Source organism: Hyaena hyaena, unplaced genomic scaffold (assembly GCF_003009895.1).
Source record: "Hyaena hyaena isolate Hyena2069 unplaced genomic scaffold, ASM300989v1 scaffold_345, whole genome shotgun sequence".
NCBI classification, from domain to species: Eukaryota; Metazoa; Chordata; class Mammalia; order Carnivora; family Hyaenidae; genus Hyaena; species Hyaena hyaena.
In genome coordinates, this window is record NW_024080976.1 from 441109 (window position 1) to 464933 (window position 23825).

General features: G+C 54.4%; 5 protein-coding genes across 8 annotated transcripts; 3 read left to right on the forward strand and 2 right to left on the reverse strand.

The window, feature by feature from the left end:
* Positions 1-94: 94 nt before the first annotated feature.
* U2AF1L4 (U2 small nuclear RNA auxiliary factor 1 like 4) lies at positions 95-2364 on the reverse strand. Of its 2 annotated transcripts, none has more exons than XM_039249636.1 (8): positions 2190-2364; positions 1955-2042; positions 1521-1587; positions 1388-1437; positions 1214-1312; positions 923-1044; positions 710-805; positions 95-368 (listed from the first exon to the last, which is right to left on the reverse strand). In XM_039249636.1, exons 1-8 carry the CDS (start codon positions 2231-2233, stop codon positions 284-286), a joined length of 651 nt encoding a protein of 216 aa, XP_039105567.1. In that variant the 5' UTR covers positions 2234-2364; the 3' UTR covers positions 95-283. The 2 variants fall into 2 exon arrangements, with proteins under 2 accessions (XP_039105567.1, XP_039105566.1); XM_039249635.1 differs by having other exon boundaries at positions 911-1044.
* A 78-nt stretch (positions 2365-2442) lies between these two features.
* On the forward strand, positions 2443-3812 carry PSENEN (presenilin enhancer, gamma-secretase subunit). The gene is made up of 4 exons (XM_039249637.1): positions 2443-2544; positions 2678-2834; positions 3263-3367; positions 3527-3812. Exons 2-4 carry the CDS (start codon positions 2774-2776, stop codon positions 3664-3666), a joined length of 306 nt encoding a protein of 101 aa, XP_039105568.1. The 5' UTR covers positions 2443-2544; positions 2678-2773; the 3' UTR covers positions 3667-3812.
* A 902-nt stretch (positions 3813-4714) lies between these two features.
* On the forward strand, positions 4715-10181 carry LIN37 (lin-37 DREAM MuvB core complex component). 2 transcript variants are annotated; one of them, XM_039249639.1, is made up of 9 exons: positions 4715-5121; positions 8041-8116; positions 8271-8324; positions 8641-8670; positions 8752-8837; positions 8923-9089; positions 9658-9798; positions 9886-9959; positions 10044-10181. In XM_039249639.1, exons 1-9 carry the CDS (start codon positions 4869-4871, stop codon positions 10123-10125), a joined length of 963 nt encoding a protein of 320 aa, XP_039105570.1. In that variant the 5' UTR covers positions 4715-4868; the 3' UTR covers positions 10126-10181. The 2 variants fall into 2 exon arrangements, with proteins under 2 accessions (XP_039105570.1, XP_039105571.1); XM_039249640.1 differs by having other exon boundaries at positions 8274-8324.
* A 57-nt stretch (positions 10182-10238) lies between these two features.
* On the reverse strand, positions 10239-12785 carry HSPB6 (heat shock protein family B (small) member 6). The gene is made up of 3 exons (XM_039249641.1): positions 12549-12785; positions 11465-11587; positions 10239-11362 (listed from the first exon to the last, which is right to left on the reverse strand). The coding sequence occupies exons 1-3, from the start codon at positions 12729-12731 to the stop codon at positions 11183-11185; spliced, it is 486 nt and encodes a 161-aa protein (XP_039105572.1). The 5' UTR covers positions 12732-12785; the 3' UTR covers positions 10239-11182.
* An 883-nt stretch (positions 12786-13668) lies between these two features.
* Positions 13669-22752, forward strand: PROSER3 (proline and serine rich 3). Of its 2 annotated transcripts, none has more exons than XM_039249745.1 (11): positions 13669-13954; positions 14984-15080; positions 15399-15601; positions 16413-16540; positions 16644-16753; positions 17402-17484; positions 17582-17721; positions 21040-21215; positions 21333-22266; positions 22355-22436; positions 22568-22752. In XM_039249745.1, the coding sequence occupies exons 1-11, from the start codon at positions 13713-13715 to the stop codon at positions 22707-22709; spliced, it is 2337 nt and encodes a 778-aa protein (XP_039105676.1). In that variant the 5' UTR covers positions 13669-13712; the 3' UTR covers positions 22710-22752. The 2 variants fall into 2 exon arrangements, with proteins under 2 accessions (XP_039105676.1, XP_039105677.1); XM_039249746.1 differs by having other exon boundaries at positions 16647-16753.
* The last annotated feature ends 1073 nt before the right edge of the window (positions 22753-23825 follow it).

Below are 23825 nucleotides of genomic sequence, written 5' to 3' on the forward strand. Positions count from 1 at the left end.
CAGCTAAAGATGTGGCCAGAGCCCAGCCTGCTTCCTCTTTTCGTCAGGAGATGCGGGGGTGGAAGGAAACTCCAGCCCACAGCTAGGCTCAAGCTAACAGGTTCTAAGCCCTCAATACAGAACTTTATTAGGGGAGGGGTGGTAAGAGAAGGTCCCCGTGTTGAACGGATTACATCATGGAGCCCCGGAGCCTGGGGGAAAGGGGAGTTAAGGACGCTTTCAGGAGGTATCCTGGCCAGGAACATTTATGCCTGTCAGGGTGGAGGTCAAGGGAGCCAGGGTCTCAGAAGCGGCCATGCCGGTGGTCTGGGGAATGTCGTCGGTTTCTTTCTCGGGGGCGGTGACCAGTATGGCACCTTGGGGGTGACCTGGGGACAGGAGAGGAGAGATGAGGGTTAGCGCTGTGAGAAGTGTCGCACAGTTCCCCGGGCCTGCCTCTCAGTTCTGGCGTAGGGCAGGGCAGATGACGAAACAACCAGAGTTACTGAGTGGTATCAGGACAGGCGCTCAGGAACTGATCTCCAGGCTGGAGATCCAGAATGGGCTTGCGTTTGGGGGTTGAGATTTAGGTGCTGGTCCTGGGAGGATGCTCAGAGCTAGTCTGAGGATACAAACGAGACACGCTGTTATCGGGACACGGGATCAGGTCCATCCCAGGGCATAAAGACCTTAGGGTATGAGACGTCCCGACAAGCTGATGCTGAGGTACCTGCGCCTGGGTCCTCGCCCATACAGCTGACGTCGAAGGTTCCGGGAGATGGGCCGCAGGTGCATGAAGTTGCAGAAGCCACCGCGGGTACATTCCCTGGGTAGGGGGTAGACGGATGGAGGACGCTGTTGTCAATGACAGTTGCCCAACACATAGGAGTCTGGGACTCCTGGTGCCCATCCCGCCCCCGTACTACCATACCCCATCTCATACTGCCGACAGCACGACTCTCGGAAGTCGGTGACAGGAGACAGCTCAGCATGCACTGCCTGCCCGTTGAACCAGCGGTTATTGAGTTCAGCCACCGCCCGCTCTGCATCCTCCTCACGCCGAAACTGAGGGGAAAGTGGATCCGGGTCGGCAATCAAACTCAGAAGTCTTTAGGGGATTAGTTATCAGGTTTGGGGCTGGGCTGGATTTAATGATGGACCTCAAGATGTGAAGCTTCAGTGGTGGCACTGAAATGCCTCCACCTGTAGGCTCTACTGGGGGGAAAGCAGGTACCTTGACGTAGACATTGCCCACGAGGTGGTCCCCCAGGTTGTCGCACACGTTCATCTCTTCAATATCCCCATACTTCTCTTGCAGCTCCGTGAACACCTCCTGCGGAAGATCAGGAGGAATTCAGCTGAGCTCCTGGCCCACAGGAAACCCAACCCACCCCTTGGCAACCCTCACCTCGAAGAAGTTATCATAGTGTTCTTGAACCTCCACGTCGCTCACGTGACCTGGAGGAGGGAGCGGGGTGAAATCAGGGGGTGGCCTGCCTAGGGGGTGTCGGCCCTACCCCCAAGACCGGTCCCTCACTCACAGTGTGATCCGTCTGCGGTTTGGGCAGTGTTCTGTGGATTCCGGTACAGGTTGAGCAGCACTATGGTCTGAACAGAATTTAAAGGGGGCGGGGGACTGAGCTCATGCAAAGGGGTGGGGTATGAAGGTTGGGGGTGAGACCAGGCGCCAGAGAAGAAGCCTAAGCACCTTGATTGATTGAGCGCATCACAGATGCTTGTCCCTAAGGGAACCTGAAGAGGGGAAACCTAGTAGTCAGGGATCGCCCAGCAGCGTAGTTCGTACATACGGGGGCGTGGCGAGAGGGACCTGAAAGAAGGCGAGGGACCAGCGGAGGCCCGACTGCCAGAGAGCCGGTGGTAGGGTGGGCCTTAGAAATCCGGAAAAGGCGGGACCTCGTGGTGATGGGGAATGGCCGGGAGGCGTTAACCCTCAAGGCTCCGTGCCGGGTCTCACCTGGCTGAAAGTCGGTTTGTTGTGAAGCCGGGAGCACCGGTCCCCGTGCCGGCAGGCCCCGATCTTAAAGTAAAAAGAGCAGTTAACCCTGGAAGAGGGGCAAAGACAGAGGTGAACCGAGGGCCGGGGAGGCCGGACACCCCAGAAACACCGCCCAACGCCTCCCAGCCACCAGGGAATCAAAAGGCCCGGCCCCGGTTCCCTGCAAGGGGCCACTCCCTGCGCCCGTTCTCACTTGTCCTTCTCAGTCCCGAATATCGAAGCTAAATATTCAGCCATTTTTACTCGAACCCTCCAACCCTGTCTGCTCTTTACGTCATTTCCGTTACTTAAGAGTATTGGGAAGTGTAGTTTGTAGCTGCCTCCGGACACAGCACGCACTCAGAAACGGTCGGCTGCGCTTGCGTGTTGGAGGCCGGCGCCCTCCCCGCAAAACCATGCCCCGCCCCCGGAGTTCCCTGAAGGCGCATGCGTGCAGCGTTGCCTCGCCCAAAAAGACTACAAACTCCAGAGATACTTGCGGTATCTCGCGCAAACGTCCGGAGTTGAAAGTGGCAAAGGCTTCCAGGCGGAGGAAATAGACTTCACTGGTGAGTTGGAGGTCGTTTCGCGCACCGCAATAAACATGAAGAGCGTTCAACCCTGTCAGCTTACTGGTGGGGGCCGGAGTACCCTTCTTGAGGCAAACCGACCCTTCAGTTTATCTCCGTTTTGTCGTAATAGGGGCGTGGTTGTTCGCGATCCCTGCATCTGTCACCTGGGGTCAAGGCTTGGCTCTTGCCCTACAGACCCTCGGGACGACTCGGCCTCAGCGCAACTATGAACTTGGAGCGGGTGTCCAACGAGGAAAAGCTGAATCTGTGCCGGAAGTACTACCTGGGTAAGGGCCGATACCTCGAGTCCCCGGAGAAGAGAGGGGACGGGGACCGGACTGGAGCGCCTGAGGGAAGAGGACCTGGGGATTTGGGCTCTTGGGTCTAAGTTGCGGACTCCTGGGTCTGAGGGAAGGGTCTGGGACCTGAGGAAAGAGGAAGCTAGGGACTCAACTTCTGGGTCCCAAGAGACGGGGGATGTTGTGGGGCTGGACGCTGGGTCCTGAGAAAAAGATGATTGAGGAGTCAGATTTTTGGGTCCCAAGGAGGAGCCAGGATTCCTAAGTCTCTGAGAGCAGAGATCGCTATTTGAACTTGGACATAGGAGAGGGCCTTCTGTCCTCTACGTAGACGTTGGGGAGAATGCCATTGCTTTTTGTTCCAGTTTGGTTGGTTGGTTGTGTTTGTGTTTTGTTTTGTTTTGTTTTTCTCTTAGGTGGGTTTGCTTTCCTGCCTTTTCTCTGGTTGGTCAACATCTTCTGGTTCTTTCGAGAGGCCTTCCTAGTCCCGGCATATACGGAGCAGAGCCAAATTAAAGGCTGTGAGTCTAGGGTACCGATGAAGGGAAGCCATTGGGTGTCCAGAGGGAATGATGGAGGTTCCAGAATTCTGGGGCTCTGGAAGAGAAGAGAGGGCCAGTCTGGGAGAGACCAGAGGGCAGCTGGAGGCCAACCTTACCCATTTCTGTTCCTTCTTACAGATGTCTGGCGCTCAGCTGTGGGCTTCCTCTTCTGGGTGATTGTACTCACCACCTGGATCACCATCTTCCAGATCTACCGGCCCCGTTGGGGTGCCCTTGGTGACTATCTCTCCTTCACCATACCCCTGGGTACCCCCTGATAGCTTCCTCTGCACATGCCTGGGACCTGCTCATTCTCCCAGAATGGGCTCCTCTACTCTAAGCCCCCTCTCAAGCCCCTAAGACTTGTTCCCATCTCCTGTATTCTTTGCTGACATACCCCAATAAAGGACTCTAATCCTCTGTATTGACTTCCTGGATCTTTTGGAGGTTGAAGCATAAAATGATTATCAATATTCAAAAACACGTATTGAGTGCTCGCTTTGTGCCAGGCTTAGTGCTTCGCACATTAGTGCAATCCTTCACTGTCTGAATCCTCTGAAATAGGAATTTTCCTGCTCAGGAACCCTATTTTACAGATGCAGAATAAGAAAGAAACAATGCTTCCATTACTAGGCGCTGCTATCTGGTACTGGGGGTGTGTGAATTTGAAAAATGTAGTTTCCCACTTGGCCTCTGCGGGTATCAATGCTAACTCCTAGAATTTATCAGACCCAAAGCATCCGTGGTAAATGGAAGTTTCCCATTTTCTGAAGGAGACGTTGTCTGCAGCAACAGACATAGCCAAGAGCTTTATTACAGAAGGCTTCCCTGACCATCCTACTTAAAATTTCAGTCCAACCCTTGATACTCCGTAAGTGCCTTCGGGTTGTATTGTCTCTTTTATTACATTTCATTTAAGATGTTTTACTTCTTTCTTCTAATTTTACATCTTCTAAAATACAAGCTCTATTATGGCAAGAGTTGTTGTCGGTTTTGTTCTGTGCAATGTCCCCAGTGTGTAGAAAAGAGTGCCTGGCACACTAATAAATATTTGCTAAATAAATGAGGTTGCGCCTGAAGAGAGATTAACAGGTAGCTGGCACCTAGCGAGTGCTCAGTAAGACTGAACTAGGCCTAACTCCTGACTTGCCTTCCTCTCAGGGACAAGAAAGACTCCCACGGTTAATAAGTCTTGTTAATAGCTAAATTGGTGTTCCTCAAATCTCCTAACACTACAAGTTCCAAGAAGCCTCGCGAAGCCCTGATCCCACGTCTCCCACCGTGCCTCGCGCGGCGCAGGCGTTGTTACTCTGGCTGGGTCTCGGGAATTAGAACTACACCTCCCAGGAAGCATCCCGAGATGGCGTTGGTTTGTTTCCGGAAACGGGCCCCCCCCACCCCAGAAAGGTGGGACTTAAGCTAGGAGCAGATGGCGGCAGTGTCAATTGGTCAGGGACGGGATCGACGGTGGCACTGACAAATGGGAACAAGCAATTGCCAAAGGGGCCCGCCCACAGAAGGGAAACTAGAGGAGGTGGCGGCTACAGTGGCGGTCGCCGCCGGACACTACACAGCACGGAGGACCGGCCGCACACAAAGCTTATCTTTGACCTCTTCCCGTCTGCCTTCGGCCTCCATTAATGACTCTGGGCTCTTTGGGGCTGCTCTAACCCAGCTAGCCACACCCCAGACCCAAACCATGTTCCCGGTGAAGGTGAAAGTGGAGAAATCAGGTGAGGACCCCGAGGTAAGGGGCCTGTAGGGGAGCACCGGACCGATCAGGGCATGGGAGTCCCGATAGATAGGATTATCGCGATAATGTCAGGCATCGAACGATTCTTGCCATCTTCATACCCTCCCGGTTTGTGTTCAAGGTGGCGTTGAGATGGAATGGTGGTGGCTCAGACTGTGTACGGTAAGACCTAGGGATCCCAAGCCGTGTGACCCTGAAAAGGACTCTTCTTCCCACTGCCTCGGTTTCCCCGTTTCCGGCAGTGGTCATGAGTCAAGCATTGTGCTCAGCACTTGAAGTACAGAAAAGCTTTTAATCCTCACAGTCACTGTATCCCAATAATGCTAGGGTAGGAAATCTGGTAGATGGGGAAACCGAAGCTGAGAGAGAAGAAGTCATTTTGGGTTGAGTCTGAGCTGATGGGAACCCAGGACTGGCATGTTAGATTGTGGGAGAGGCATGGACTCCAGACCAAAAGAAAAGTAGCATGATGTGTAGGGTGTTAGATGGTATAAGTGCTAATAAAACAAAACGGGAGAAGTTTAAGATCACGAGTGAGGCAAGGTGGGGCACCTGGATGGCTCAGTCCATTGAGCTGTGGGACTTCAGCTCAGGTCATGATCTCCCCGTTCATGAGTCCCAGCCCCATGTCCTGCTCTGCGCTGACAGTTCAGAGCCCGGAACCGGCTTAGGATTCTGTCTGTCTGTCTGTCTGTCTCTCTCTCTCTCTCAAAAATAAATAAGTAATTTTAAAAGTGAGGATAGATGAGGGAACAGCAAATCAGACAAAGGAAATAGCTCTGAAAAGGTCCTGAGGTGGAAGACTCAGCTGCTACGTTCAGAGCCCAGCAGAGAGGCCAGTGTGTCTGAAGCAGAGGGAGTCAGGTGGAGAGTGTGAGATGCTGGCCAACACGGAGAGGGAGGAGTACGGTTCTTGTGGGTCCAACTTAGGACTTTGGCTTTTGTTCTAAGCGAAATGGGGAGCCAAAGGAGCGTTTTGAACTGAGGAGTGAGTTCAGAAAGATGTCCACCAAATGCAAAAAAAAAAAAAAAAAAAAAAACAAAATCGTGAGTGGAAGAGTATAAAGGCCTGACTGCAAGTGATGGTGGGGGTGAGGGGCAGGCAGGGTCATGGAGGCCTGTGAACGTCAGACGGAAGAGCTCAGACTCAGTCCTGGGGCACTGTGGAGTTGTGGAATGTTCCATGCAGGGGAGGATCAGGGTGGGTTTGGTTTTCCAACGAGTCTCCTGGCCATGTTGTGCAGAGTAGGTCAGTGGAGGAGATTGAGGCTGGGAGCCTGGGGGAAGGGAGAGGACCAGGGTAGGGAGGGAGTAGAGAGACACTCAGGAGGCCAAGTGGACAGGCCCTGGGTTTGGTGAGCTGGGGTGGAGGAGGGCGAGAGAGGTCTATTATGAGGCCCAGTGAGGGACTGGGGGACAGTGGGGCTACCCCCGAGATGGGGCCCCAGGAAAAGTGGTAAAGTTTAGAGAGACACGGAGGCCAGTGTGGACCCAGCAATTGGTGAGGCCTAGGGGATGTCCAGGGGGAGGGATCCAGGAGACCACGGGATCCCAAGGTCTGAGGTCCAGGAGGGAAGCAGGGCCCAGGGAAAGAGATGTGGGTATGATTTACACCTGGGCTCCTATCCAGGACTCTTTGTTAGAATCTCAGCTGCCCGCATCCCTTCACCCCCACCCTGTGTCTCCTCAGTGCTGTTGGGAATCCCTGCCTCTTTCATCCCAGGGCTGGCAAAGCATGTCCCCAGAGTGTCCTTCCAGGCTTTGAGCCCTGGGCCAGAGTGATGTTAGGTACCAGTTGGAATAGGAGATCAAATACCCCACAAAGGCAAGAGAATATTTGTAACATCATCACCTCCTTCAGTTCTATGATGTGGGGAGGCCAGCAGAGCCAGGAATGCAGGAAGGTGGCCCCATGTCTAATTTCGGGCAAGGGGGCATAGGAGGGAGCCAAAAATGGATATTTTAGGTGCAATCTCTCAATTATTAAATGTGCATTTAGATTCAGGTCAGGTTTGAGATAACACCGTTGCCTCAGCCAAACAAACCACATCTGGGGGCTAGATTCTGCACCCGGTGTGAGTCTCTGCCTTATAACTTCAGCTGTGGAGAGGCTGAGTGCAAATCCTCAGCCCCGCAATTTCCTAACTGTGTCTACTTCTCTGTGCCTCAGTTTCATCATCCATAAGATGGGGATAATCCTATCTACCTGCCAGAGTTATTGTGAGAATTTATTGTGGGTTAATACATGCAGTGTGCTTGGAACAATTCTTGGCACATAATAAGTACTCTGTACATCTTATTGTAATTGCATCTGGCTAAGAAATTAATATATAACAGAGGTTTGTTTAAAAATTTCTCTAATGTTCTATTTTTAAGAGAGAGATATTAATAGATAATGTTGTATTTATTTTTGAGAGAGAGACAGAGCACAAGTGGGGGAAGGGCAGAGAGAGAGGGGGAGACCCTGAATGAAGCAGGCTCCAGTCTCTGAGCCATCAGCACAGAGCCCAACGTGGGGCTCCAACTTGGGAACAGCGAGATCATGACCTGAACCCAGGTTGGACACTTAACCAACTGAGCCACCCAGGCGCCCCAACATGGGTTTATTTAAACCTCAAAACAGTCATTGCAGATAGGTATCATTGGGATACCTATTTTCAAGATGAGGAAACAGGCTCCGTGAGGTAAGGCAACTTGCCTTTGGTCACACATGAGCATTGGGACAACCTTGGAACTCAGAGCTCTTGCTCATGTCATCAGTTGTCTTTGCCCACTGCACCGTCTCCGTATCCCTGGGCCTGTCCATGGGCCTGGATATGGATGCTCTTCTCCGGCCTCGTTGGCAGCCCACCTGCCTTGGGCCTGAGAACCGACTCCTGATTGGTATCTTCTTCCCCAGAATTGGAGATGGCCAAGGCCCGGAACCAACTTGATGCTGTTCTGCAGTGTCTCCTGGAGAAGAGTCACATGGACAGGTTGGGACCTAGGCCAGCATACGTTATGGGTCCTGGGTGGATCTGGGTAGGACCCTAGAGGCTGGCTTAGGCAGGAAGGGGCCCGATGGAAAAGCTACTCGGTGCCTTCCCACTCGCCCCTGGGAACCCTGAGCCCACAGTTCTTTTCCGCTAGCAGGGAGCGCCTGGAGGAGGAAGCTGGGAAAACCCCCTCGGACACCCACAACAAGTAAGTTATGTTAATGGGATCTGTATCCAGGGGTTTGTGCCGGATAACTTCCTCCTTTATCCAGACCCTGCCCACTCTGCCCTGCACTTCGTCCACCGCAGTCCTGACCACCCTGCATGTGGAGAGACCCTGTGGCCGCAGAGGCTTAGGTTTCCTCATGGTTGGCACTTCCAGCCCTGAAGGCGTGGGTGGGACCCAGGGTCTGAGAGTTCGGTGGGGTCCCTGTGAACGTCTCGGTATCCCCAGGGTGCCCTCGGGGTTTTGAGCAGGCATTTGTTTTAGGGTCAGCCTGCTGACGTCTTGTCTCTCCCCACAGGGATTGTTCGATCGCGGCTACCGGCAAAAGGTAAGGTGGCAGGGGCCCCAGCCAAGTGATGCGAGGTCTCCAGCCCCTGCCCTGGTCCTGATGTTCTCCTGCCCCACACAGGCCGTCCGCCCGCTTCCCCCACCAGCGGAGGAAGAAGAGGAGGGAGATGGATGACGGGCTGGCTGAGGGGGGGCCGCAGCGATCCAGTGAGTCGGCGGTGGCTCTGGAGGGCAGGCCATGGTGGGGAGCTGTGGGAGGATGGTCACACACCTTCCCCTCTCGTCACCCTAGACACATACGTGATCAAGCTGTTTGACCGGAGTGTGGACTTGGCTCAGTTCAGTGAGAACACACCACTGTACCCGATCTGCCGTGCCTGGATGCGCAACAGCCCCTCAGTGCGCGAGCGTGAACGCTCACCCAGCTCACCACTGCCCCCGCTGCCTGAGGACGAGGAGGTTGGATGTGTGCGGGGTGGGCCCCCTCCCGGCAGCCAGTGGGGCAGTGGGTAGATGGCCACAGGGTGTCCTCCCAAAGCTAGTGGCATGGACGGGCACAGGTCTCTGTGTCCCTCCATGATTTCTAGTCTGATGAGGCACACAGACATGAACCCTTCTGCCGAGGGTATGGATGGAACTCCCTAAAGCAGACGGACGTAGCTACCTGGCCTGAGAAGGAGAGGGGACAGGGCTCCCTTGGGCAGATAGATGTGACCCACAAGGTCAGAGGTCCCCAAAAGCTGGGGGGCTCAACAAGGGTCCTTAGTGCAAAAAGGTGTACCCACCTGGCCTAGGGGAGCAGATGGGGGCCATTGGGCTGGGCAGGAATGACGGGTTCCGTGGGCTGGGCAGAGGTGGGTGGGGGTCCCTGGATTGGACAGGAGACACTCCTTTGGCATGGCTCTTAAGACAGGTCCCTGTGAGACCCTCATGTCTGCTGTCACTGGGCCAGGCAGGAGGGGTGAAGTGTGTAGTGCTCGCCTTCTTTACCTCTCTTGGGCCTGGGGTGGGGCTCTTGTGTCCCCAGAGTTCAGAGGTCACGAGCAGCAAGAGTCGAGACGTGTACAAGCTGCCGCCACCCACAGCCGCTGGGCCACCTGGAGATGCTTGCAGATCCCGAATTCCATCCCCCCTGCAGCCTGAGACCCAGGGTACCCCCGACGATGAGGTGGGTGTGCAAGCTGACCCAGGGCTATGGGGCGTATGTTATGAGGCTTGGGCTCGGCCACCCAGCCTGGCCTCTCTGTCCACACAGCCCTCCGAGCCTGAGCCCTCACCATCGACACTCATCTACCGCAACATGCAGCGTTGGAAACGCATCCGCCAGAGGTGAGCGTCCCTATCCTGTTTGCACCCCCGTGGCCTCTGCCCCAACTGCTGACTCCTCCCCCTGCTTCCCCAACCCTACCGCAGGTGGAAGGAGGCATCTCATCGGAACCAGCTTCGGTACTCAGAAAGCATGAAGATCTTACGGGAGATGTATGAGCGACAGTGATGTTCCTCTGCCCTCCCACATCCCCCCAATAAACACTCCCCTCCTTCACACCTTCACACTGGCCTCTGCTTGCTCCAGCCCATTCTTCCCATCCCAGACATAAAGCAGTTGGCATAGCTCTATCACATTTATTCGGGGAGTGGGCTCTAGGTAGTATGAGGGGATACAGGTGGCAGGAAATTCAAGGAGGGACAAGGATTGTAGGGAACCAAAGAAAAAGTGGCTGCTTGGTCGGGTCTTGGAGAATAAGGGGAGGTGTGTGGCAGGTGGATTGCCTGGGATATGCGGTTGGAGACTGAGGGACTGCAAGAGAATCGGGGATCCTGGTTAGAGTTGAGAATGGGGCTTAGGAGATCTGTGCAGAACCTGGGGAGATGGGGTGGGTATCTGTACAGTCTGAGCCCGAGGGTCCTGCTTGGCCTGGAATAGGTTTCCAAGGGTGGGAGGTCAGAAAAGGGGTTCGAAAGTCTGGGGGTGGCTGGCTGGGGTTTCAAGTCACAAGATGGACGGGGAGAGTAGTGTCCATTTGGAATGAGGGAAGGATCCAGAGCCTTGAGGACCAGGCCAGGATGGTCTGGGGTGGGAGGTCTAGGCAGTCTGGGATATTTGAGGGGTGGAGAGGAATTATGCTTGACTGGCTAGGGTGGGAGCAGGGCTGGCCACACCATCATATAGTGTCAGAGTGGGGAGAGGACTAACATGGGCTTTGGAGATGTTTTAACAGATGAGTCAGAGGAAGCAGAGGAGGGAGTTCTGAGTGGGTTTATATTGCCAAGAAAGGGGTCAGTGGGGCTGGGAGACTGTAGGCTGAAGGGTTGTGCTTGTAAGGCCTGGAAGCTAGGCAGGTGTCGGGGGTTGAAAGCTGGAGGGGGTATGAGAGTGGGAGTGTCAGTGGAAAAGTCTATCTTACCAGGACAAGGTCTAGTTGGGAAGGGTCAAGGGTAGGATCCCAGAATGGGTGGGTGGTTTTGGCGCGCTCGGGACATCTGGCTGGGCGGAGTCAGGTCGGCTTTAAAAGTGGGGGCCAGAGGCGGCTCCCAGGGTTCAGGCAAGACGCCTACTTGGCAGCAGCCTGCGGCGGCGGTGGAGCCTGGGCCGTCGCCTGGGCTGTCGCGGGAGCGGCCTGGATGGACAGGACGCCCTCAGGGGACAGCGCGGACGTCACGGCGGCAGGGTCCACACCAGGCGGCAAGCGGTAGCGGCGATGGAACTCGCGTGCTATGTATCCATGCTCATCCTGGGGGCGGGGGAGAGAGGTTTGAGTGGCTCCGCCCTTTCCCTATAGACGCCCGCGGGTCCCGCCTGCGCGCCCTGGCCCCACCCCTGGCAGCGGGCTCACCGGGCGCTCCTCGTGGCGCGCGTGCACCTCCACGTGGTCGCCAACCACCTTGACGGCGATTTCCTCTGGGGAAAAGTGCTTCACGTCCAGCAGCACCGAGAAATGCCCAGGTTCCGCTGGCACCTAAGCACAGCCCGATCGTCATCGGTGGGGCGAGGCTCCCGGGACCCAGCAAGGCCCCTCCCCCGTCGGTTCCGGGGCTGCCCCTGCCCCAGGCCTCCGGAACTGGGCAGTCTCCCTACTCCTAGCCCCATAGGATGTCTTCACCCGGAGTAACAGGGATCACCCCTCCCCCTGTAATCACAGATTTTCCTCTCACGCAGGGTGATGAGGCCCCTTTCTGCAAGGTCAGAGACGTGGCTCTCACAGGGTAAGACCTTCCCCCCCCCCCCAGTGTCAAGGCCCCATAGTCAGCGTCTCCTTTGGACTCTGAGGCCCTAGCCCCCTTCCTCAGATGCCCTTCTTGCACCCCCTCCCCCCCCACCACCAGAAATTGCCAAGATGCCTCTTCCCTCAGCCTCCAGAGTCTTCTTTTTACCCTCCCACTGGAGTCACGGGGCCGCCTACGCCCTCAACAGTTACCCGTACTCATCCTCCACTTCCCCGAGTGGCCAGGCCCCCCTTTCTCAAGTCACAGGACCCTTCCTCCACATACAGTCTCCAAACTCTTCCCCGAAAATGACAAAACATTCTCTCCCCGCAGGAGTCTCTGGGAAGCCACACGCCCTTCAGAATGACTGAGCGCCCCCTTTCCCCCAGATTCCCTGGGCCACCGGTCTCCTTCAGAGTCACCAACGCTCCCCCTCAGAGTGACCGCCGCACCCTATCAGTGACTCAGCCATTCCAGCCCCTCAGAGCTGGGCCCCTTCCTCAGAGGGTCAGGGACCTCCCACCCCTTTCAGTAATCCGGCCACTGAGATTCCATTGTCCGGGAACTCTAGAAGCCCCTCCGAGTGGCCGGACTTTCCACCCCGCTCAAAGTCAGGGGGCATTCCTCACCCCATCCCACCCCACCCCCGCAAGGATGACCGGGGCCCCAAGCCTTGGAAGTGGTCGGGTTACCGCCCTCCCCCAGGCCTGGCACCTGGGCGGTAGGCAGCGCCACGCTGGGTGCGCGCAGGTAGTAGGGGGCCAGCGTGGCGGGGCAGAGCGCAGCCAGCTCGGCCTCCAGCAGCCCCTCGCCGAAGCGCTGGTCGAAGAGGCGCCCGGGCAAAGGGGCCGAGGCGCGGCGCAGCCAAGACGGCTGCACAGGCACGGGGATCTCCATCCTGCTTCGCCGCCGCCGCCGCCCCTAGGCTCCGCAGTGCCCCTGCGTGCGCGGCAGCCGCTCTTATAGTACGCCTTGTGTCCGCCCCTCGGCGGGCCGCCCGGGGACACTGGGACCGCGGCCAGCGCCGGCCATTAATAGAGCCTTATTTAGAAAGCCCAACAATGACTCGGCCATTTATTAAGCGCCTGCTGGATGCTAGAGGTGATCCCCCAATGTCCCAAAGGGGAAACTGAGGCTGGGGAGGCGGAGTCTTCCCGGTAGGTGGAACGGCGCGGCATTTGGGCCCCAGGGCCACCGCAGGGTTCGCAGTCCTTTTAATCCACCCCCACCCCGCAGGCAGCTCCGGGGATGACGTAGATGGCGGTCTTAGGAGCAGATTCTTGGGTACAGGGAATGTGGTAGCCGGCCAGGCTGTCAGGAGGACACAAAACAGACCCTACTCCCATCTGAGCAGGGCCATGGGCCCAGCCCCCCAGCAAGCCGAGCCTAATTCTGGGCCTCTGACTCAGCCTCGGGTGCCCAGGGTGGCGGGGTCTGCCAGGTGAGCAGCAGCCAGAGGGCGCAGGCACGAACAGTTCAGGCTGGCCCCCCGGGGGCCGCGGGCCCGGCCCGAAATAGCTCGTTTTGATCCCACCATTTCGGCTAGGAGCCCAGGCCTGGCACTTAGCGCAACCAGCTGCTCCTGCAGCAAGACAAAAGTGGTTAATGACCCCGCGGGACTGGTTGGCCGGTCCGACCGATGGAGGGACGGCGGTTAGAGAGGGGACGGATTCTCGTACTGCTCTGCAAAGCGAAAAACGGTAGTTAGACTCGAGTCGGGACAAGATTTCTGCAGCAGAAGGGGGAGTGGCTAGAACACCCCGCTGGAGAGCGAGTGTACTTTGGAACTCTTCCTAACCTCGCGCTCACCCTCAGATGCTTTCCACTGGTCCACAGGCTTGCCAGTTACTGCAGCACGCTACGATTCTCCAATCACACATGCTCTCTCCAGTCAGGCGGACGTTACAGCCAGTTGTGGGACACCTCCCTTTGGCCACTTTCCAATTTTATTTTCCTCTCCATCATTGGTCGCCTCGGAGGCCGCTCTCTTCAGCGACGGCACTCCCAGAAAGGGGCGGGCCTGACAGGGCATTGCTAAGCGACAAAGATGTGCGCGGGGCCAACCCAGTGAAGGAGCGGAGCAGGCGGAAGGGCCCAGGTAGCTGCGGGATAGACTGCAGGTGAGGCGATCTCTCTCCCGGGGACCACAGGAAGCCTGGGGAGGACCTAGAGTCAGATGAACACAGCCTCCGGCCAAATTTGCTAACGTCCAGAGTCTCTTTCTCAACCGCACTGGAACTACAACTCCCACGATGCCCCACATCTTTTGGCTGCTCCAGCCTTGGACTTCATCTCCCCGGTCCCGTAGAGCGTTATGTTCCGCTTTCTAAGTGGCCCCAGAACTTTTCATTTTCCTCTAAAGATGCCCAGGGTCATCTTGGAAATTAAATTTTTTAATTTTAAAATTGCCCCCAGAGTCCTATGGGTGTTGGTTTTGACTTTTTTTTTTTTTTTTTTTTTTTGCTTAAGGCGGAGCCCAGTTACTGATGGGGATTGTAGTCGGTTTACTGTTTCCTCCTTAGTGTACCAAGGACTTAAGGGAACTGTACAGTGATAGGTTTAGCCTTGGTTCTTTTCTTTTTTATATAATGTTTTATTTCTTATTTTTGAGAGAGAGCAAGAGCATGAGTAGGGGAGGGGCAAGGAGAGAGAGGTTGACATAGAATCCAAAGCAGGCTCCAGGCTCTGAGCTATCAGCAGAGAGACGGTGGTGGGCTCCAACTCACAAACCATGAGATCATGACTTGAGCTGCTCAGGGATGACGCAAAAGATGCCCAGCCTCCTTTCAGATACAGATGCCCAGCCTCCTTTCAGACATGACTATTCTTTTGGCCTGGGGTGAGGACCTTGCATCTGTATTTTTTAAAGTCTCCTAGGTTGGATTCAGGTTAAGAGCCACCAGTTAGCAGTTCCTTGGTTTTCTGAGACCACTCCAAGGGCTGGTGGGAATTGAGCCTCTAGTATCAGTATCTTGGATGTGCAGCAGCACTTCATGGGAATTATAGTTCGTGTCTTCCAGGAATCTGTGGGAATTGTAATCCGGTTCTGCCCTCTGCTTCCCACCCTTGCAACCCGACTCCACCCCATAGCCCCCCAACAGGGCTCCACTGACCATGCTCTGCCTGCCAACTTTACTCTCCCCTTGCAGTCTGCCAGTTTTCTCCTTCGGAGACAGCCCCTTTGAGGATACTCCCCTGGATCAAAGCCGCTACCGGCCATCCCGAAGCCAGACCCGGCACCCCAAGGTGAGGACACCCCATAGAGAGTGCGGTGTGTGAGCCCAGTGGTGAGAGAGTGGCAAGTAGAGGGAAGGAGGACATGTGATAAGAGACAGGGGTGGGAAATGAAGAGTCAGGCCCACCTGCGCTCCCTGTGGCTCTGCGCTTACCCAGTCCTCAGTCGCTTGGATCCCCCATCATAGCCCCAGCCACAGTCACTGAGTTGTTGCCGTTGTAGGATGTGTTTGCTCCCTCTGGACTGAGACACACTTTGTGTGTGTCTTCGTTCTCCTACGGGGATAACCCTTCAGCCCTCAGTTTCTTCTCTCCATCTCCCTATCTTAGACCCTGAGCCCATCCAGGTCCCAGAGGCCCAAGCTCCCAGAAGTTCCTAAGGCTCTGGCCATGGGTCCCAACTCCTCTGAGATGTTTGAAGAGTCCTGGCCATCCAGCTCAGGGACCCCTTCCCCACCCAGTACCACTGAAGGACAGATGGGAGCCTCCCCACCACCTACGCCGGTTGACAGCAAGGAGTCCGTGGTGGCCAAGTAAGTACCAGGAGCCCTGGAGGGAGGGAGCGGGCATCCCATAATAATCATAGCCAGCGTTGTTTATGCAGCAGTTTTAGGACCACACTTCATGTGTGTTATTAAGTGCTCTGGAGCTAGGCTACCTGGGTTCAAATCCCAGCTCTGTCATTTATCCTCCAATCTAGGCCTCAGCTTCTTCATCTGTAAATTGGAATATTAATAGCATATATCCCCCTAGGCCCCTAGAGCTGTTTTAAGCTTTCAATCAGTTACTGTCTATAAAGCATCTATAACAAGTGCTATAACATAGTGAGTACTTGGATTTGTAGGCTACAAGTTCAGCTGCTTTAACAAAGAGTCCCAAATTAATTGCGGCTTAAGCAAGATAGCATTTATTTCTCCCTCACCTAACAGTCCAGGCAGAAGCACCCAGGGCTGATACAGCAGCCCCTTGTTGAGGTGTCAGGGACACGATTTCCTTTTTATCTTGCTGCCTCCCATCACTAGGCTGTTGCCCTTTCCTTTATGGGCCAAAATGGCTCCCACTCACATCCACTTTCCAGAATCATATCTCCTCATACCCTGTTTGTCAAGAATCTAGTTAGATGGCCATAAACCTGTAAGGATCCCTGATAAATATATCAGTAGAAGACCAGCTATTTGCCCAGTCTTATATAGTCTTATATAATATTGCATTACTAAACAAGAAAGGAAAATGGTACTTGATAAACATTGCTGTTGTGACTGTTACTGTCATTATTACTGCTACTGTTATTATTAGACTGTTACTCTACTCATTCACCCACCTCCTGTTCTCTGATGTTCACAGGTACATAAACCGGTTCCGCCAGGCTCAGCCTACAAGCCGAGAGGAACGCCAGCCTGCAGGCCCAACCCCAGCTGACTTTTGGTGGCTACGGCCTGAATCTCCAGACACCAGCAGGCAACCTACAGCAGGTACCTGCTTCAGTCCCAACCACTCCCGGCCTAAAACCTTTCCTGATCAGTGTCCCCAGCAGACATTCCTCATGGCCCCCCAAAATCAACTGGGGCTTCTCAGCAGGAGCCAGTGAACCAGAAGGAAGACCCAACACAGCAGTCCCAACTCTTGCCAAGGTGGCCAGCGCATCTCAGGCTAAGGCTGTGGTCCCCCTTCAGGAAATGAAGCAGGTGACACCCTCATCTACTTCCTTCCCCGCGCACCTGAACTGACAGCTCCAGCCCTGGGATAGAATTAGAGTCCGTCCCCCGTTCAAGGAAGCTTAAACAAAAAGAAGAATTCGTTGGCTAATGCAATCAAGAAATCCAAATGTATATGCTTTCAGGCATGGCTGGATAAGAGGAACTCAACTCTCTTGAATCTCTGTTCCTCTTTGTTAGGTTCAGTCTCAGGCAGGCTTTCCCCATGAGGTCCTTAAGATAGCTCCAGTTCGCTTTAGGCTTCTAAATCACATAGTTATTTCAGTGGAAAGGAGGACTTTTCCAGTAGTTCCATCCAGAGCCCCAGGGCTTACTCTCATTCCTTCATCTTTGAGCCAGTCACCGTGGAACCAGAGGACAGATTGTTGTGATTAGCCAGTCTTGGTCAGGAAGGTGAGGTCAACCCTTCTCCCACAACAATGATTACAAGGGGAGTGGGTGGCGGTGTGGATCCACAGAGGAGCACTGGGTCCCCCTTCCCTGAGGAGGAGGAGCAGATTCTAGGCCAGCATGTAAGGGTACCAGGTGGAGTGCAGGTACTTAGGGCCCTCTGTCCAGAGCCCCTTTCCCAGCACCCTTTGAGATGGCCACTGGCCTCTGATCCCTCTCACCTCGCAGAGCCTCAACACGTGGAACTCATCCCTGCTGGACCTGGAGACACTAAGCCTACAGAGCAGAGCTGCCAGGCTGCTCAAGCGCAGGTGCCATCCCTGCTCTCATCTCCCCACCCCTACAGCTCCAGGTCCAGCCCACCACCTCTGAGACCTCTGTTGCCTCGCTTCTGCTTTCTCCCTACAGCAAGGCCTCAGCCTCCTCCTACTCGCTCAGCCCTAGCGATCCCAGCAGCTCCTCATGCCCCGGCAGCTCTGATGGCCTCTCTCCCTTCTCCATGACCTTCACCCCTGACTCCAGCACGGGCTCTGACCCCAAGGCACATGGTAAGTTCTGAGGCCAGGATGGAGGGCGGTCTGGATGTGAATCCCAGCTCTGACATTGACCAGCTGTGTGACCTGGGGACTTTCTGGGCCTCTCTGTTTCTGTGACTTTAAAACGGCTAATGAATGAGTTGGTGAATACAGGGTGCACTTACCGCAGGTCTGTGAACAGTACCTGCCACTAGTACGGCATCTCTCTCTGCATTCAGTGTGCAGTTCTGAACACAGATGTCCAAAATCAGAAATTGGCTTTTTGCTAATTTGGCACCATACCCGATTTGACAGCAAAATCTGACCTAAAGAATATGAAGGCTGTTCATAATCTCTATATATTTCATTTAGGGTGAATAGTTACACACTTTTTGCTATGGGTGTGTTACACTGAACCGCATGACATTTTTGTCTTTGTAAGTAAAAAATGGTTGAATATTGGCAGTTTCATGTTGTTCAACCAAATACTAACGTGTTTGAGTCTGGTGTACCGACCCAGCCCCCTGTCAGTGCTGTACACACCGTGTGACTTTGCTAAAGCATGCGAACTGTTGGAATTTCCAGATTTCAGAGACAGGGTGAAGGACTTGGGTTACTACTACTGTCATCATTGCTGTTACTATACTCCATACCCAGGTCTTGGGATGATGCAGTGGGGCACAGGACGGATGCTCTCCGTGTCTCACAGGGCTTACGTGAGCGGGGACAGGCAGGCACAGTAAACAGACAGGTGTTTGTGCCTGGTGTGTGATGCTGCCTCCTTGTCTGATTCTTTGCTCCTTTTCAGGTTCACCTCACCTTTTATTCACCTCTCCTTCCTAAGCCTCAGTTGTCTCATCTGTAAAATGGAGATAAAACTAGTACATAGTTCATGAGTTGTTCCGCAGAAATTTATTCATTCTTTCATCTAAAAAACATTGAATACTGGGGTGCCTGAGTGGCTCAGCCAGTTAAGCATCTGACTTCAGCTCAGGTCATGATCTCACGGTTTGTGGGTTCGAGCCCGTATCGGGCTCTGTGCTGACACCTTGGAGCCTGGAGGCTGCTTCAGATTCTGTGTCTCCCTCTTTCTCTCTGCCCCTCCCTGGCTCATACTCTGTCAAAAATAAACGTGAAAAAAAAAGTTAAAATGAAACAAAACATTGAATACCTATTGTGGATGAGGCCCTGTAAGTGGGCTTGGGGATTCCACAGTGAACCAACCATGCATAGTCCCACCTTCATGGTCCTCACAATATAGTCAGCGTGGGGCAGAAAACAGCTATATAACCCCGAAAACAAAAGTGAAATGTAAGCAGAAATGAAGGCCATGCAGGAGACGGCTGTGATGCTGGGAAGTCAGAGAAGGCCTCCCTGGAAGAGGTACTATCTAAGTGGAGACAGTAGCCCTCTAGCATGTACTCAGGACCTGAGGTGGGAGGGAGCATGGTGCAGACAATGGACTAGAAAAGGCAAGGGATGTGGTGGGGTGAGAGGGGGCGGTGAGAGTAGTGTGGGGTAAGGTGGAAGAGATTGGCAGCGGTCAGATTACATTGGGCCAGGTGGGCACAGGAGGCATTTGGTCACGATCTTAGTACTAGGGAGCCACGGAGGATTCTGAGCAGGAAGAGGATATGATCTTTCTTGGCTATTAACAGACTCCCTCTGGCAGAGGAGGGAGTAGGGGAGCAGAGTAGAGGGAAGTGGCCAGGTTTAGAAGTGGCGTCTCAGGATATAGAGGAGAGTGAGGGAGAGAGATCCAGGATGACACCCCTCTTCTCAGTGCAGCATCAGATGACAGGTCTTCTAAGAAACAATGGTAGCCCTACTGATCCTGACTGATGAAGCTATGCTCTGGGTGATGGAACGATGTCCATGTCCATTTGCCCCACTGAACTGAGTCCAGCGAGTGGCCCTACCCTAAGTCACTGTGGTACCCCTAGCATGGGCCTGGGCACTGTAGTTCAATATAATACACAGTTCATTTGGCATTCATGCCACAAATAACTGGTGGTACCAGGCCTTGTTCTTGACACTGGGGATATGGCAATGGTCAAACAGAAAAAAAATCACTGCCCTTGTGTAACTGGCAGAGATACATAAAGAAGTGCCATACTGAGTATGTTAGAAGGTGAAAAGTACTAAGAAGAAAAATGGAACAAGAGAATAGGGAGTGGTAGGGCTGGGGGTCGTTGCAGTTTTTTTTTGTTGTTTTTTTTTTTTTAATTTTTTAATGTTTTATTTATTTCTAGGAGAGAGAGAGAGAGAGAGAGAGAGAGAGAGACAGCATGAGCAGGGGAGGGTCAGAGAGAGAGAGAGTCACAGACTCTGGAACAGGCTCCAGGCTCCGAGCTGGCAGTCAGCACAGAGCCCGACGCGGGGCTCGAACCCACGAACCGCGAGATCATGACCTAAGCGAAAGTCGGACGCTCAACCGACCAAGCCACCCAGGCGCCCCGGTCGTTGCAGTTTTAAATACGGTAGCCAGTGAAGACCTCGCTAAGAAGGTGATACTGAGCAAAGATCTGAAGGGTTTGAGGGATTGAACCCTGTACATACAGGAGGGAACAGCGTTCCAGGCAGTGGGAACCACAAATGCAAAAGCTTTTACTTTTTACCAGGACCGGGGCAGCCCGGGGAGGGTTCTAATCCAGGAGAGCCCTGATCTGACTCAGGTGTTGCCAGGCTCTCTCTGGCTGCAGGGGTAAACAGATTGGGAGGACAGAAGTAGAGAAACCAGGGAAAAGGTTGCTGGGGTCGGCCCCAGGAAAGGGCAGTAAACAGGGGACGAAGGGAGGGGCCCCTGGGTGGCGCAGTCGGTTAAGCGTCCGACTTCGGCTCAGGTCATGATCTCACGGTTCATGGGTTCGAGCCCCATGTTGGGCTCTGTGCTGACAGCTCAGAGCCTGGAGCCTGTCTTCAGATTCTGTGTCTCCCTCTCTCTCTGACCCTTCCCTGCTCATGCTGTCTCTATCTCTCTCTCAAAAATAAATAAAACATTAAAAAAAAAAAAGAGGGGGAGAATTGGGCAGACTCTGAGGCATCTGTCTTGTTTAGTGCTGTGCCCACAAAGTCCAGAACAGTGCCTGGCACATAGTAAGAGCTCAGTAAATATTTGCTGATGAATAAAGAGTTGAATGATGGCAGGTTGAGAAGCCCAGGAGTGCTCGCTCTATCCTCTGACTCTGCTTCTTTTCTCACCTCCTATTTGGATGAGGAGTTAGGACATTATCTGGAGAACTTGTCTGAATAACTTCCTGATACAGTCAAAAGGTATATAAACAGGCTGTCCTTGGTTTGCTCATCACCCCAGCCTCTGCCTTACCCTTCCTCCCTCTGCTTCCCCCACAGCAACACCAGCCCATGCCCCCATCCCTGCTCCAGCCCCGGGCTCCTCCCAGGCACCCTTGCGTCCAGAGGATGACATTCTATACCAGTGGCGGCAGCGGCGGAAGCTTGAACGGGCTCGAGGAGGGCAGGGTGATGGAACCTGGGTGCTACCCCAGACTCCTGCCCTCACCACTCCAGTGAGATGGGGGAGGGAGAAGCTTGAGGGGGCTGGAGGGAGGGATGGTAAGGAGAGTTGGAGGAAGGGGGAGCCTGGAGGGGACTGAGGACCCCTCTACCCTTTCTCTCCTTCCCAGGTCCCTGTCCCCGTTTGTCGACAAGCTGCCTCTGCCCCTGCAGAGTCCCTTGGTTCCTTGGGAACCCAGCCTAACTCCGTCCCACTTTGGAGCAGTGTGGCCCGGCCTGGTCCCCTGGAGGCCTTCCAGATGGAGAGGCCTCCTATTCCCCCAGGATTCTCTCCACCCATCTTTTGGGGCCCCAGCCCCCATGGGTTCTTTTGGGCCCCGCAGCCTGGTCCTTGGGTATCTCTCGGGGCCATTCCTCCCACTCCCTTGGCCTCTATCCCTGCGCCTCCGCCTCCAGGTTCCACTCCGGTGCCCCTGGCCTCCACCCGGGCACCTCCAGCCTCCACCTCCCCGCCCCCAGCCGCCCCCCAGGATCTGCCCGTTTCTGCGCCGGGCTGCCCCGCCCAGCCCGAGAAGCAGGGCCCCAAGCCTCAGAGTGGCAGAGCCCGGCGCCCCGAGTCTGCTGGGAGAGTCACGGCAGCAGACGAGGGGCCTGGCCCGCAGCTAAGAGGCGCCCTGGGCCAGGTAGTATCCGCTCGGCTTTTCCCAGACGGCCTGGAGGACACGCCCCCTCACCTTAAGGGCCCACCTCTGGCAGAAGCTGAATCTCGAAAAGTCGAGGCCCAAACCAAGGGTACGCCCTTTCCCAAGGAACAGACCCCGCCTAGTCGGTCTAAAGCGGAGTCTCGGAATGTCAAGGCCAAGCTCCCCCTAGCGGTGTCGGAGCCTAAGAAGGACAAAGACACTCCCTTGGTTGAAGCTGGGTATCTGAAGCCCAAAGTCCCGCCCCCTCCAGCTGAGGAGGCGACCGCCGGCTTCGAGGCCGCGCCCCCTTCCTTCGGGGCGGGGTCTCTGGAGGCGGTGGCTACGCCCCCATCCGCTGCCGAGCACGCCCCCTCAGAAGATCTGCTCTGCCTGGCCGCCCGACTTCTAGAGGCGGCAGAAGGTAAGCTGATGTGCACGACTCCCTGGATCTGGATAGTAGTCCAGCACCCCACAAGTCAACCTCCTGGCGCTCCCTCTTTTTCCCCTAGATTCTGACGGCAGCGAGTTTCAGGACGACCCTGTACTGCAGGTGCTAAGAGTTCAGAGGGCCGAGCTGAGGCTGCAAAAAAGGTGACCATCACCAGGATCTACAACACCCGTTTCCCAGAGCCATACACAACCCCAGACCCCAATTCTGAGCACATAACTCAGTCTCTACTACCCTGGCTTTTTTTTTTTTTTTTTTTTTTTTTTTTTTGCAGGAAAGTGGCTGCGCAGTTATCCCTCTTACTGGACCACACTGAAGACCAAGGGACTTGGTCTCCTCCAACCAGATCGCCCCCCAGGTCTCCAGATAGGCGGCTGCAAAAGGAAGGAGTTTCTCTTGAGACCAGACGACGCTGAATTGTACAAATTCTTTTTTTCCCAATAAAATATTTTTTTCAGGTCACTTGTTTTCTCTGAGAAAGTTGTTCTGGAAAGGCTAAGGGTCGTGCTAATTAAGAGAAATAGCTCCCTCCCTCCCCTATCCGCCGTGCCTCTGCCCTGCTCCATCCCCACTCTAGTTCCTGACCATTGGCACAAAATCTCTTCTGGTGTCCTCTCTGAGGTCAGGACAGGGAGGGGTTCCAGGACAGATTTCAGGCAAGACTGCACTCACCTTAGCTGACTCTCAACTCAGAAGTGGGTGCTCTTGTCACAGCTGTCCTTTGGGCATGAAACTAATGGGGTCATCAGAATGCTGGGCAATGGTCCGTCCTCAGTCCACGCCCTGCTTGAGCCAGCAGCAGTATTTAGTGCGTGGATCCTCTCTCTTTGCAACACCTCCTCCCTACCTTTCCAGTGCCCCACCCCTCACCTCACCTCTCTGGTCACACCTTGTCATTGCTCCAACCTGTCACTTTAGCATGTCCCCAGGTCCTTACCTTTAACTATCTGTACTCATTCCCAGGCCTCTCTAGCCCATCTCTTCTAATAGTCCCCAAATTTCTATCTTCAGCCTAGACCAGGCCTCTGAACCTCAGGTTCCTGTATTGTTGCCTTCTCCATTCCTCACCATTTCCATTCCAATGCTTAAGAGATGTCTCAAAGTCCACAGGTCTTAAACTGAGCTCTCAATCTTCTCCCTAATTTGCCACTCCCTGGTTTTCCTGCATTCCATTCCTCTAGTTCCCCGGGGGCCAAAAGCTACGTGGCCATTCCTGACTCCTCTCTTTCCCCCACCCCACAGTGAGTCAGTTTGACTAGCAATTCCTTTAAAATATATCCAGAATTTAATCCCTTCTTCTTCCACTGCCCCTCACCCCAGTCTAGGCTATATCAGCTGTCTAGACTATTGAAAAACCTATTGTTTTATCTGCAAATTCTTTGACACACTTTCCATCAAAAAGTAGAGTCTATCTCCCTTCTCCTTGAAACTGGGTAGAACTTTGTGACTGCCTCAACAAATAGAATGCAGAGGAAGTGATACTGCTTTAACTTTTGAAACCAGATTAGCCAAGATCATACAATATCTACCTG

Bases quoted from the DNA above. Each gene is read 5' to 3' on its own strand.
- HSPB6 (XM_039249641.1), bottom strand. From the start codon at position 12,731: ATGGAGATCCCCGTGCCTGTGCAGCCGTCTTGGCTGCGCCGCGCCTCG. The intron at 11,588-12,548 runs GTGCCAGGCCTG...GGCTGTGCTTAG, and splicing joins TGGCGCTGCCTACCGCCCAG to GTGCCAGCGGAACCTGGGCA. The intron at 11,363-11,464 runs GTGAGCCCGCTG...CCCCGCCCCCAG, and splicing joins CGCGCCACGAGGAGCGCCCG to GATGAGCATGGATACATAGC.
- PSENEN (XM_039249637.1), top strand. From the start codon at position 2,774: ATGAACTTGGAGCGGGTGTCCAACGAGGAAAAGCTGAATCTGTGCCGG. The intron at 2,835-3,262 runs GTAAGGGCCGAT...TTTTTCTCTTAG, and splicing joins GTGCCGGAAGTACTACCTGG to GTGGGTTTGCTTTCCTGCCT. The intron at 3,368-3,526 runs GTGAGTCTAGGG...TCCTTCTTACAG, and splicing joins GCAGAGCCAAATTAAAGGCT to ATGTCTGGCGCTCAGCTGTG.
- U2AF1L4 (XM_039249635.1), bottom strand. From the start codon at position 2,233: ATGGCTGAATATTTAGCTTCGATATTCGGGACTGAGAAGGACAA. The intron at 1,045-1,213 runs GTACCTGCTTTC...CTTTCCCCTCAG, and splicing joins TGGGCAATGTCTACGTCAAG to TTTCGGCGTGAGGAGGATGC. The intron at 806-910 runs GTATGGTAGTAC...CCCCCTACCCAG, and splicing joins TGTCGGCAGTATGAGATGGG to GGAATGTACCCGCGGTGGCT.
- PROSER3 (XM_039249745.1), top strand. From the start codon at position 13,713: ATGCTCTCTCCAGTCAGGCGGACGTTACAGCCAGTTGTGGGACACCTC. The intron at 17,722-21,039 runs GTAAGTTCTGAG...CTTCCCCCACAG, and splicing joins CTCTGACCCCAAGGCACATG to CAACACCAGCCCATGCCCCC. The intron at 21,216-21,332 runs GTGAGATGGGGG...TCTCCTTCCCAG, and splicing joins CTCCTGCCCTCACCACTCCA to GTCCCTGTCCCCGTTTGTCG.
- LIN37 (XM_039249639.1), top strand. From the start codon at position 4,869: ATGGGAACAAGCAATTGCCAAAGGGGCCCGCCCACAGAAGGGAAACTA. The intron at 5,122-8,040 runs GTGAGGACCCCG...CTTCTTCCCCAG, and splicing joins GGTGAAAGTGGAGAAATCAG to AATTGGAGATGGCCAAGGCC. The intron at 8,325-8,640 runs GTAAGTTATGTT...CTCTCCCCACAG, and splicing joins CCCTCGGACACCCACAACAA to GGATTGTTCGATCGCGGCTA.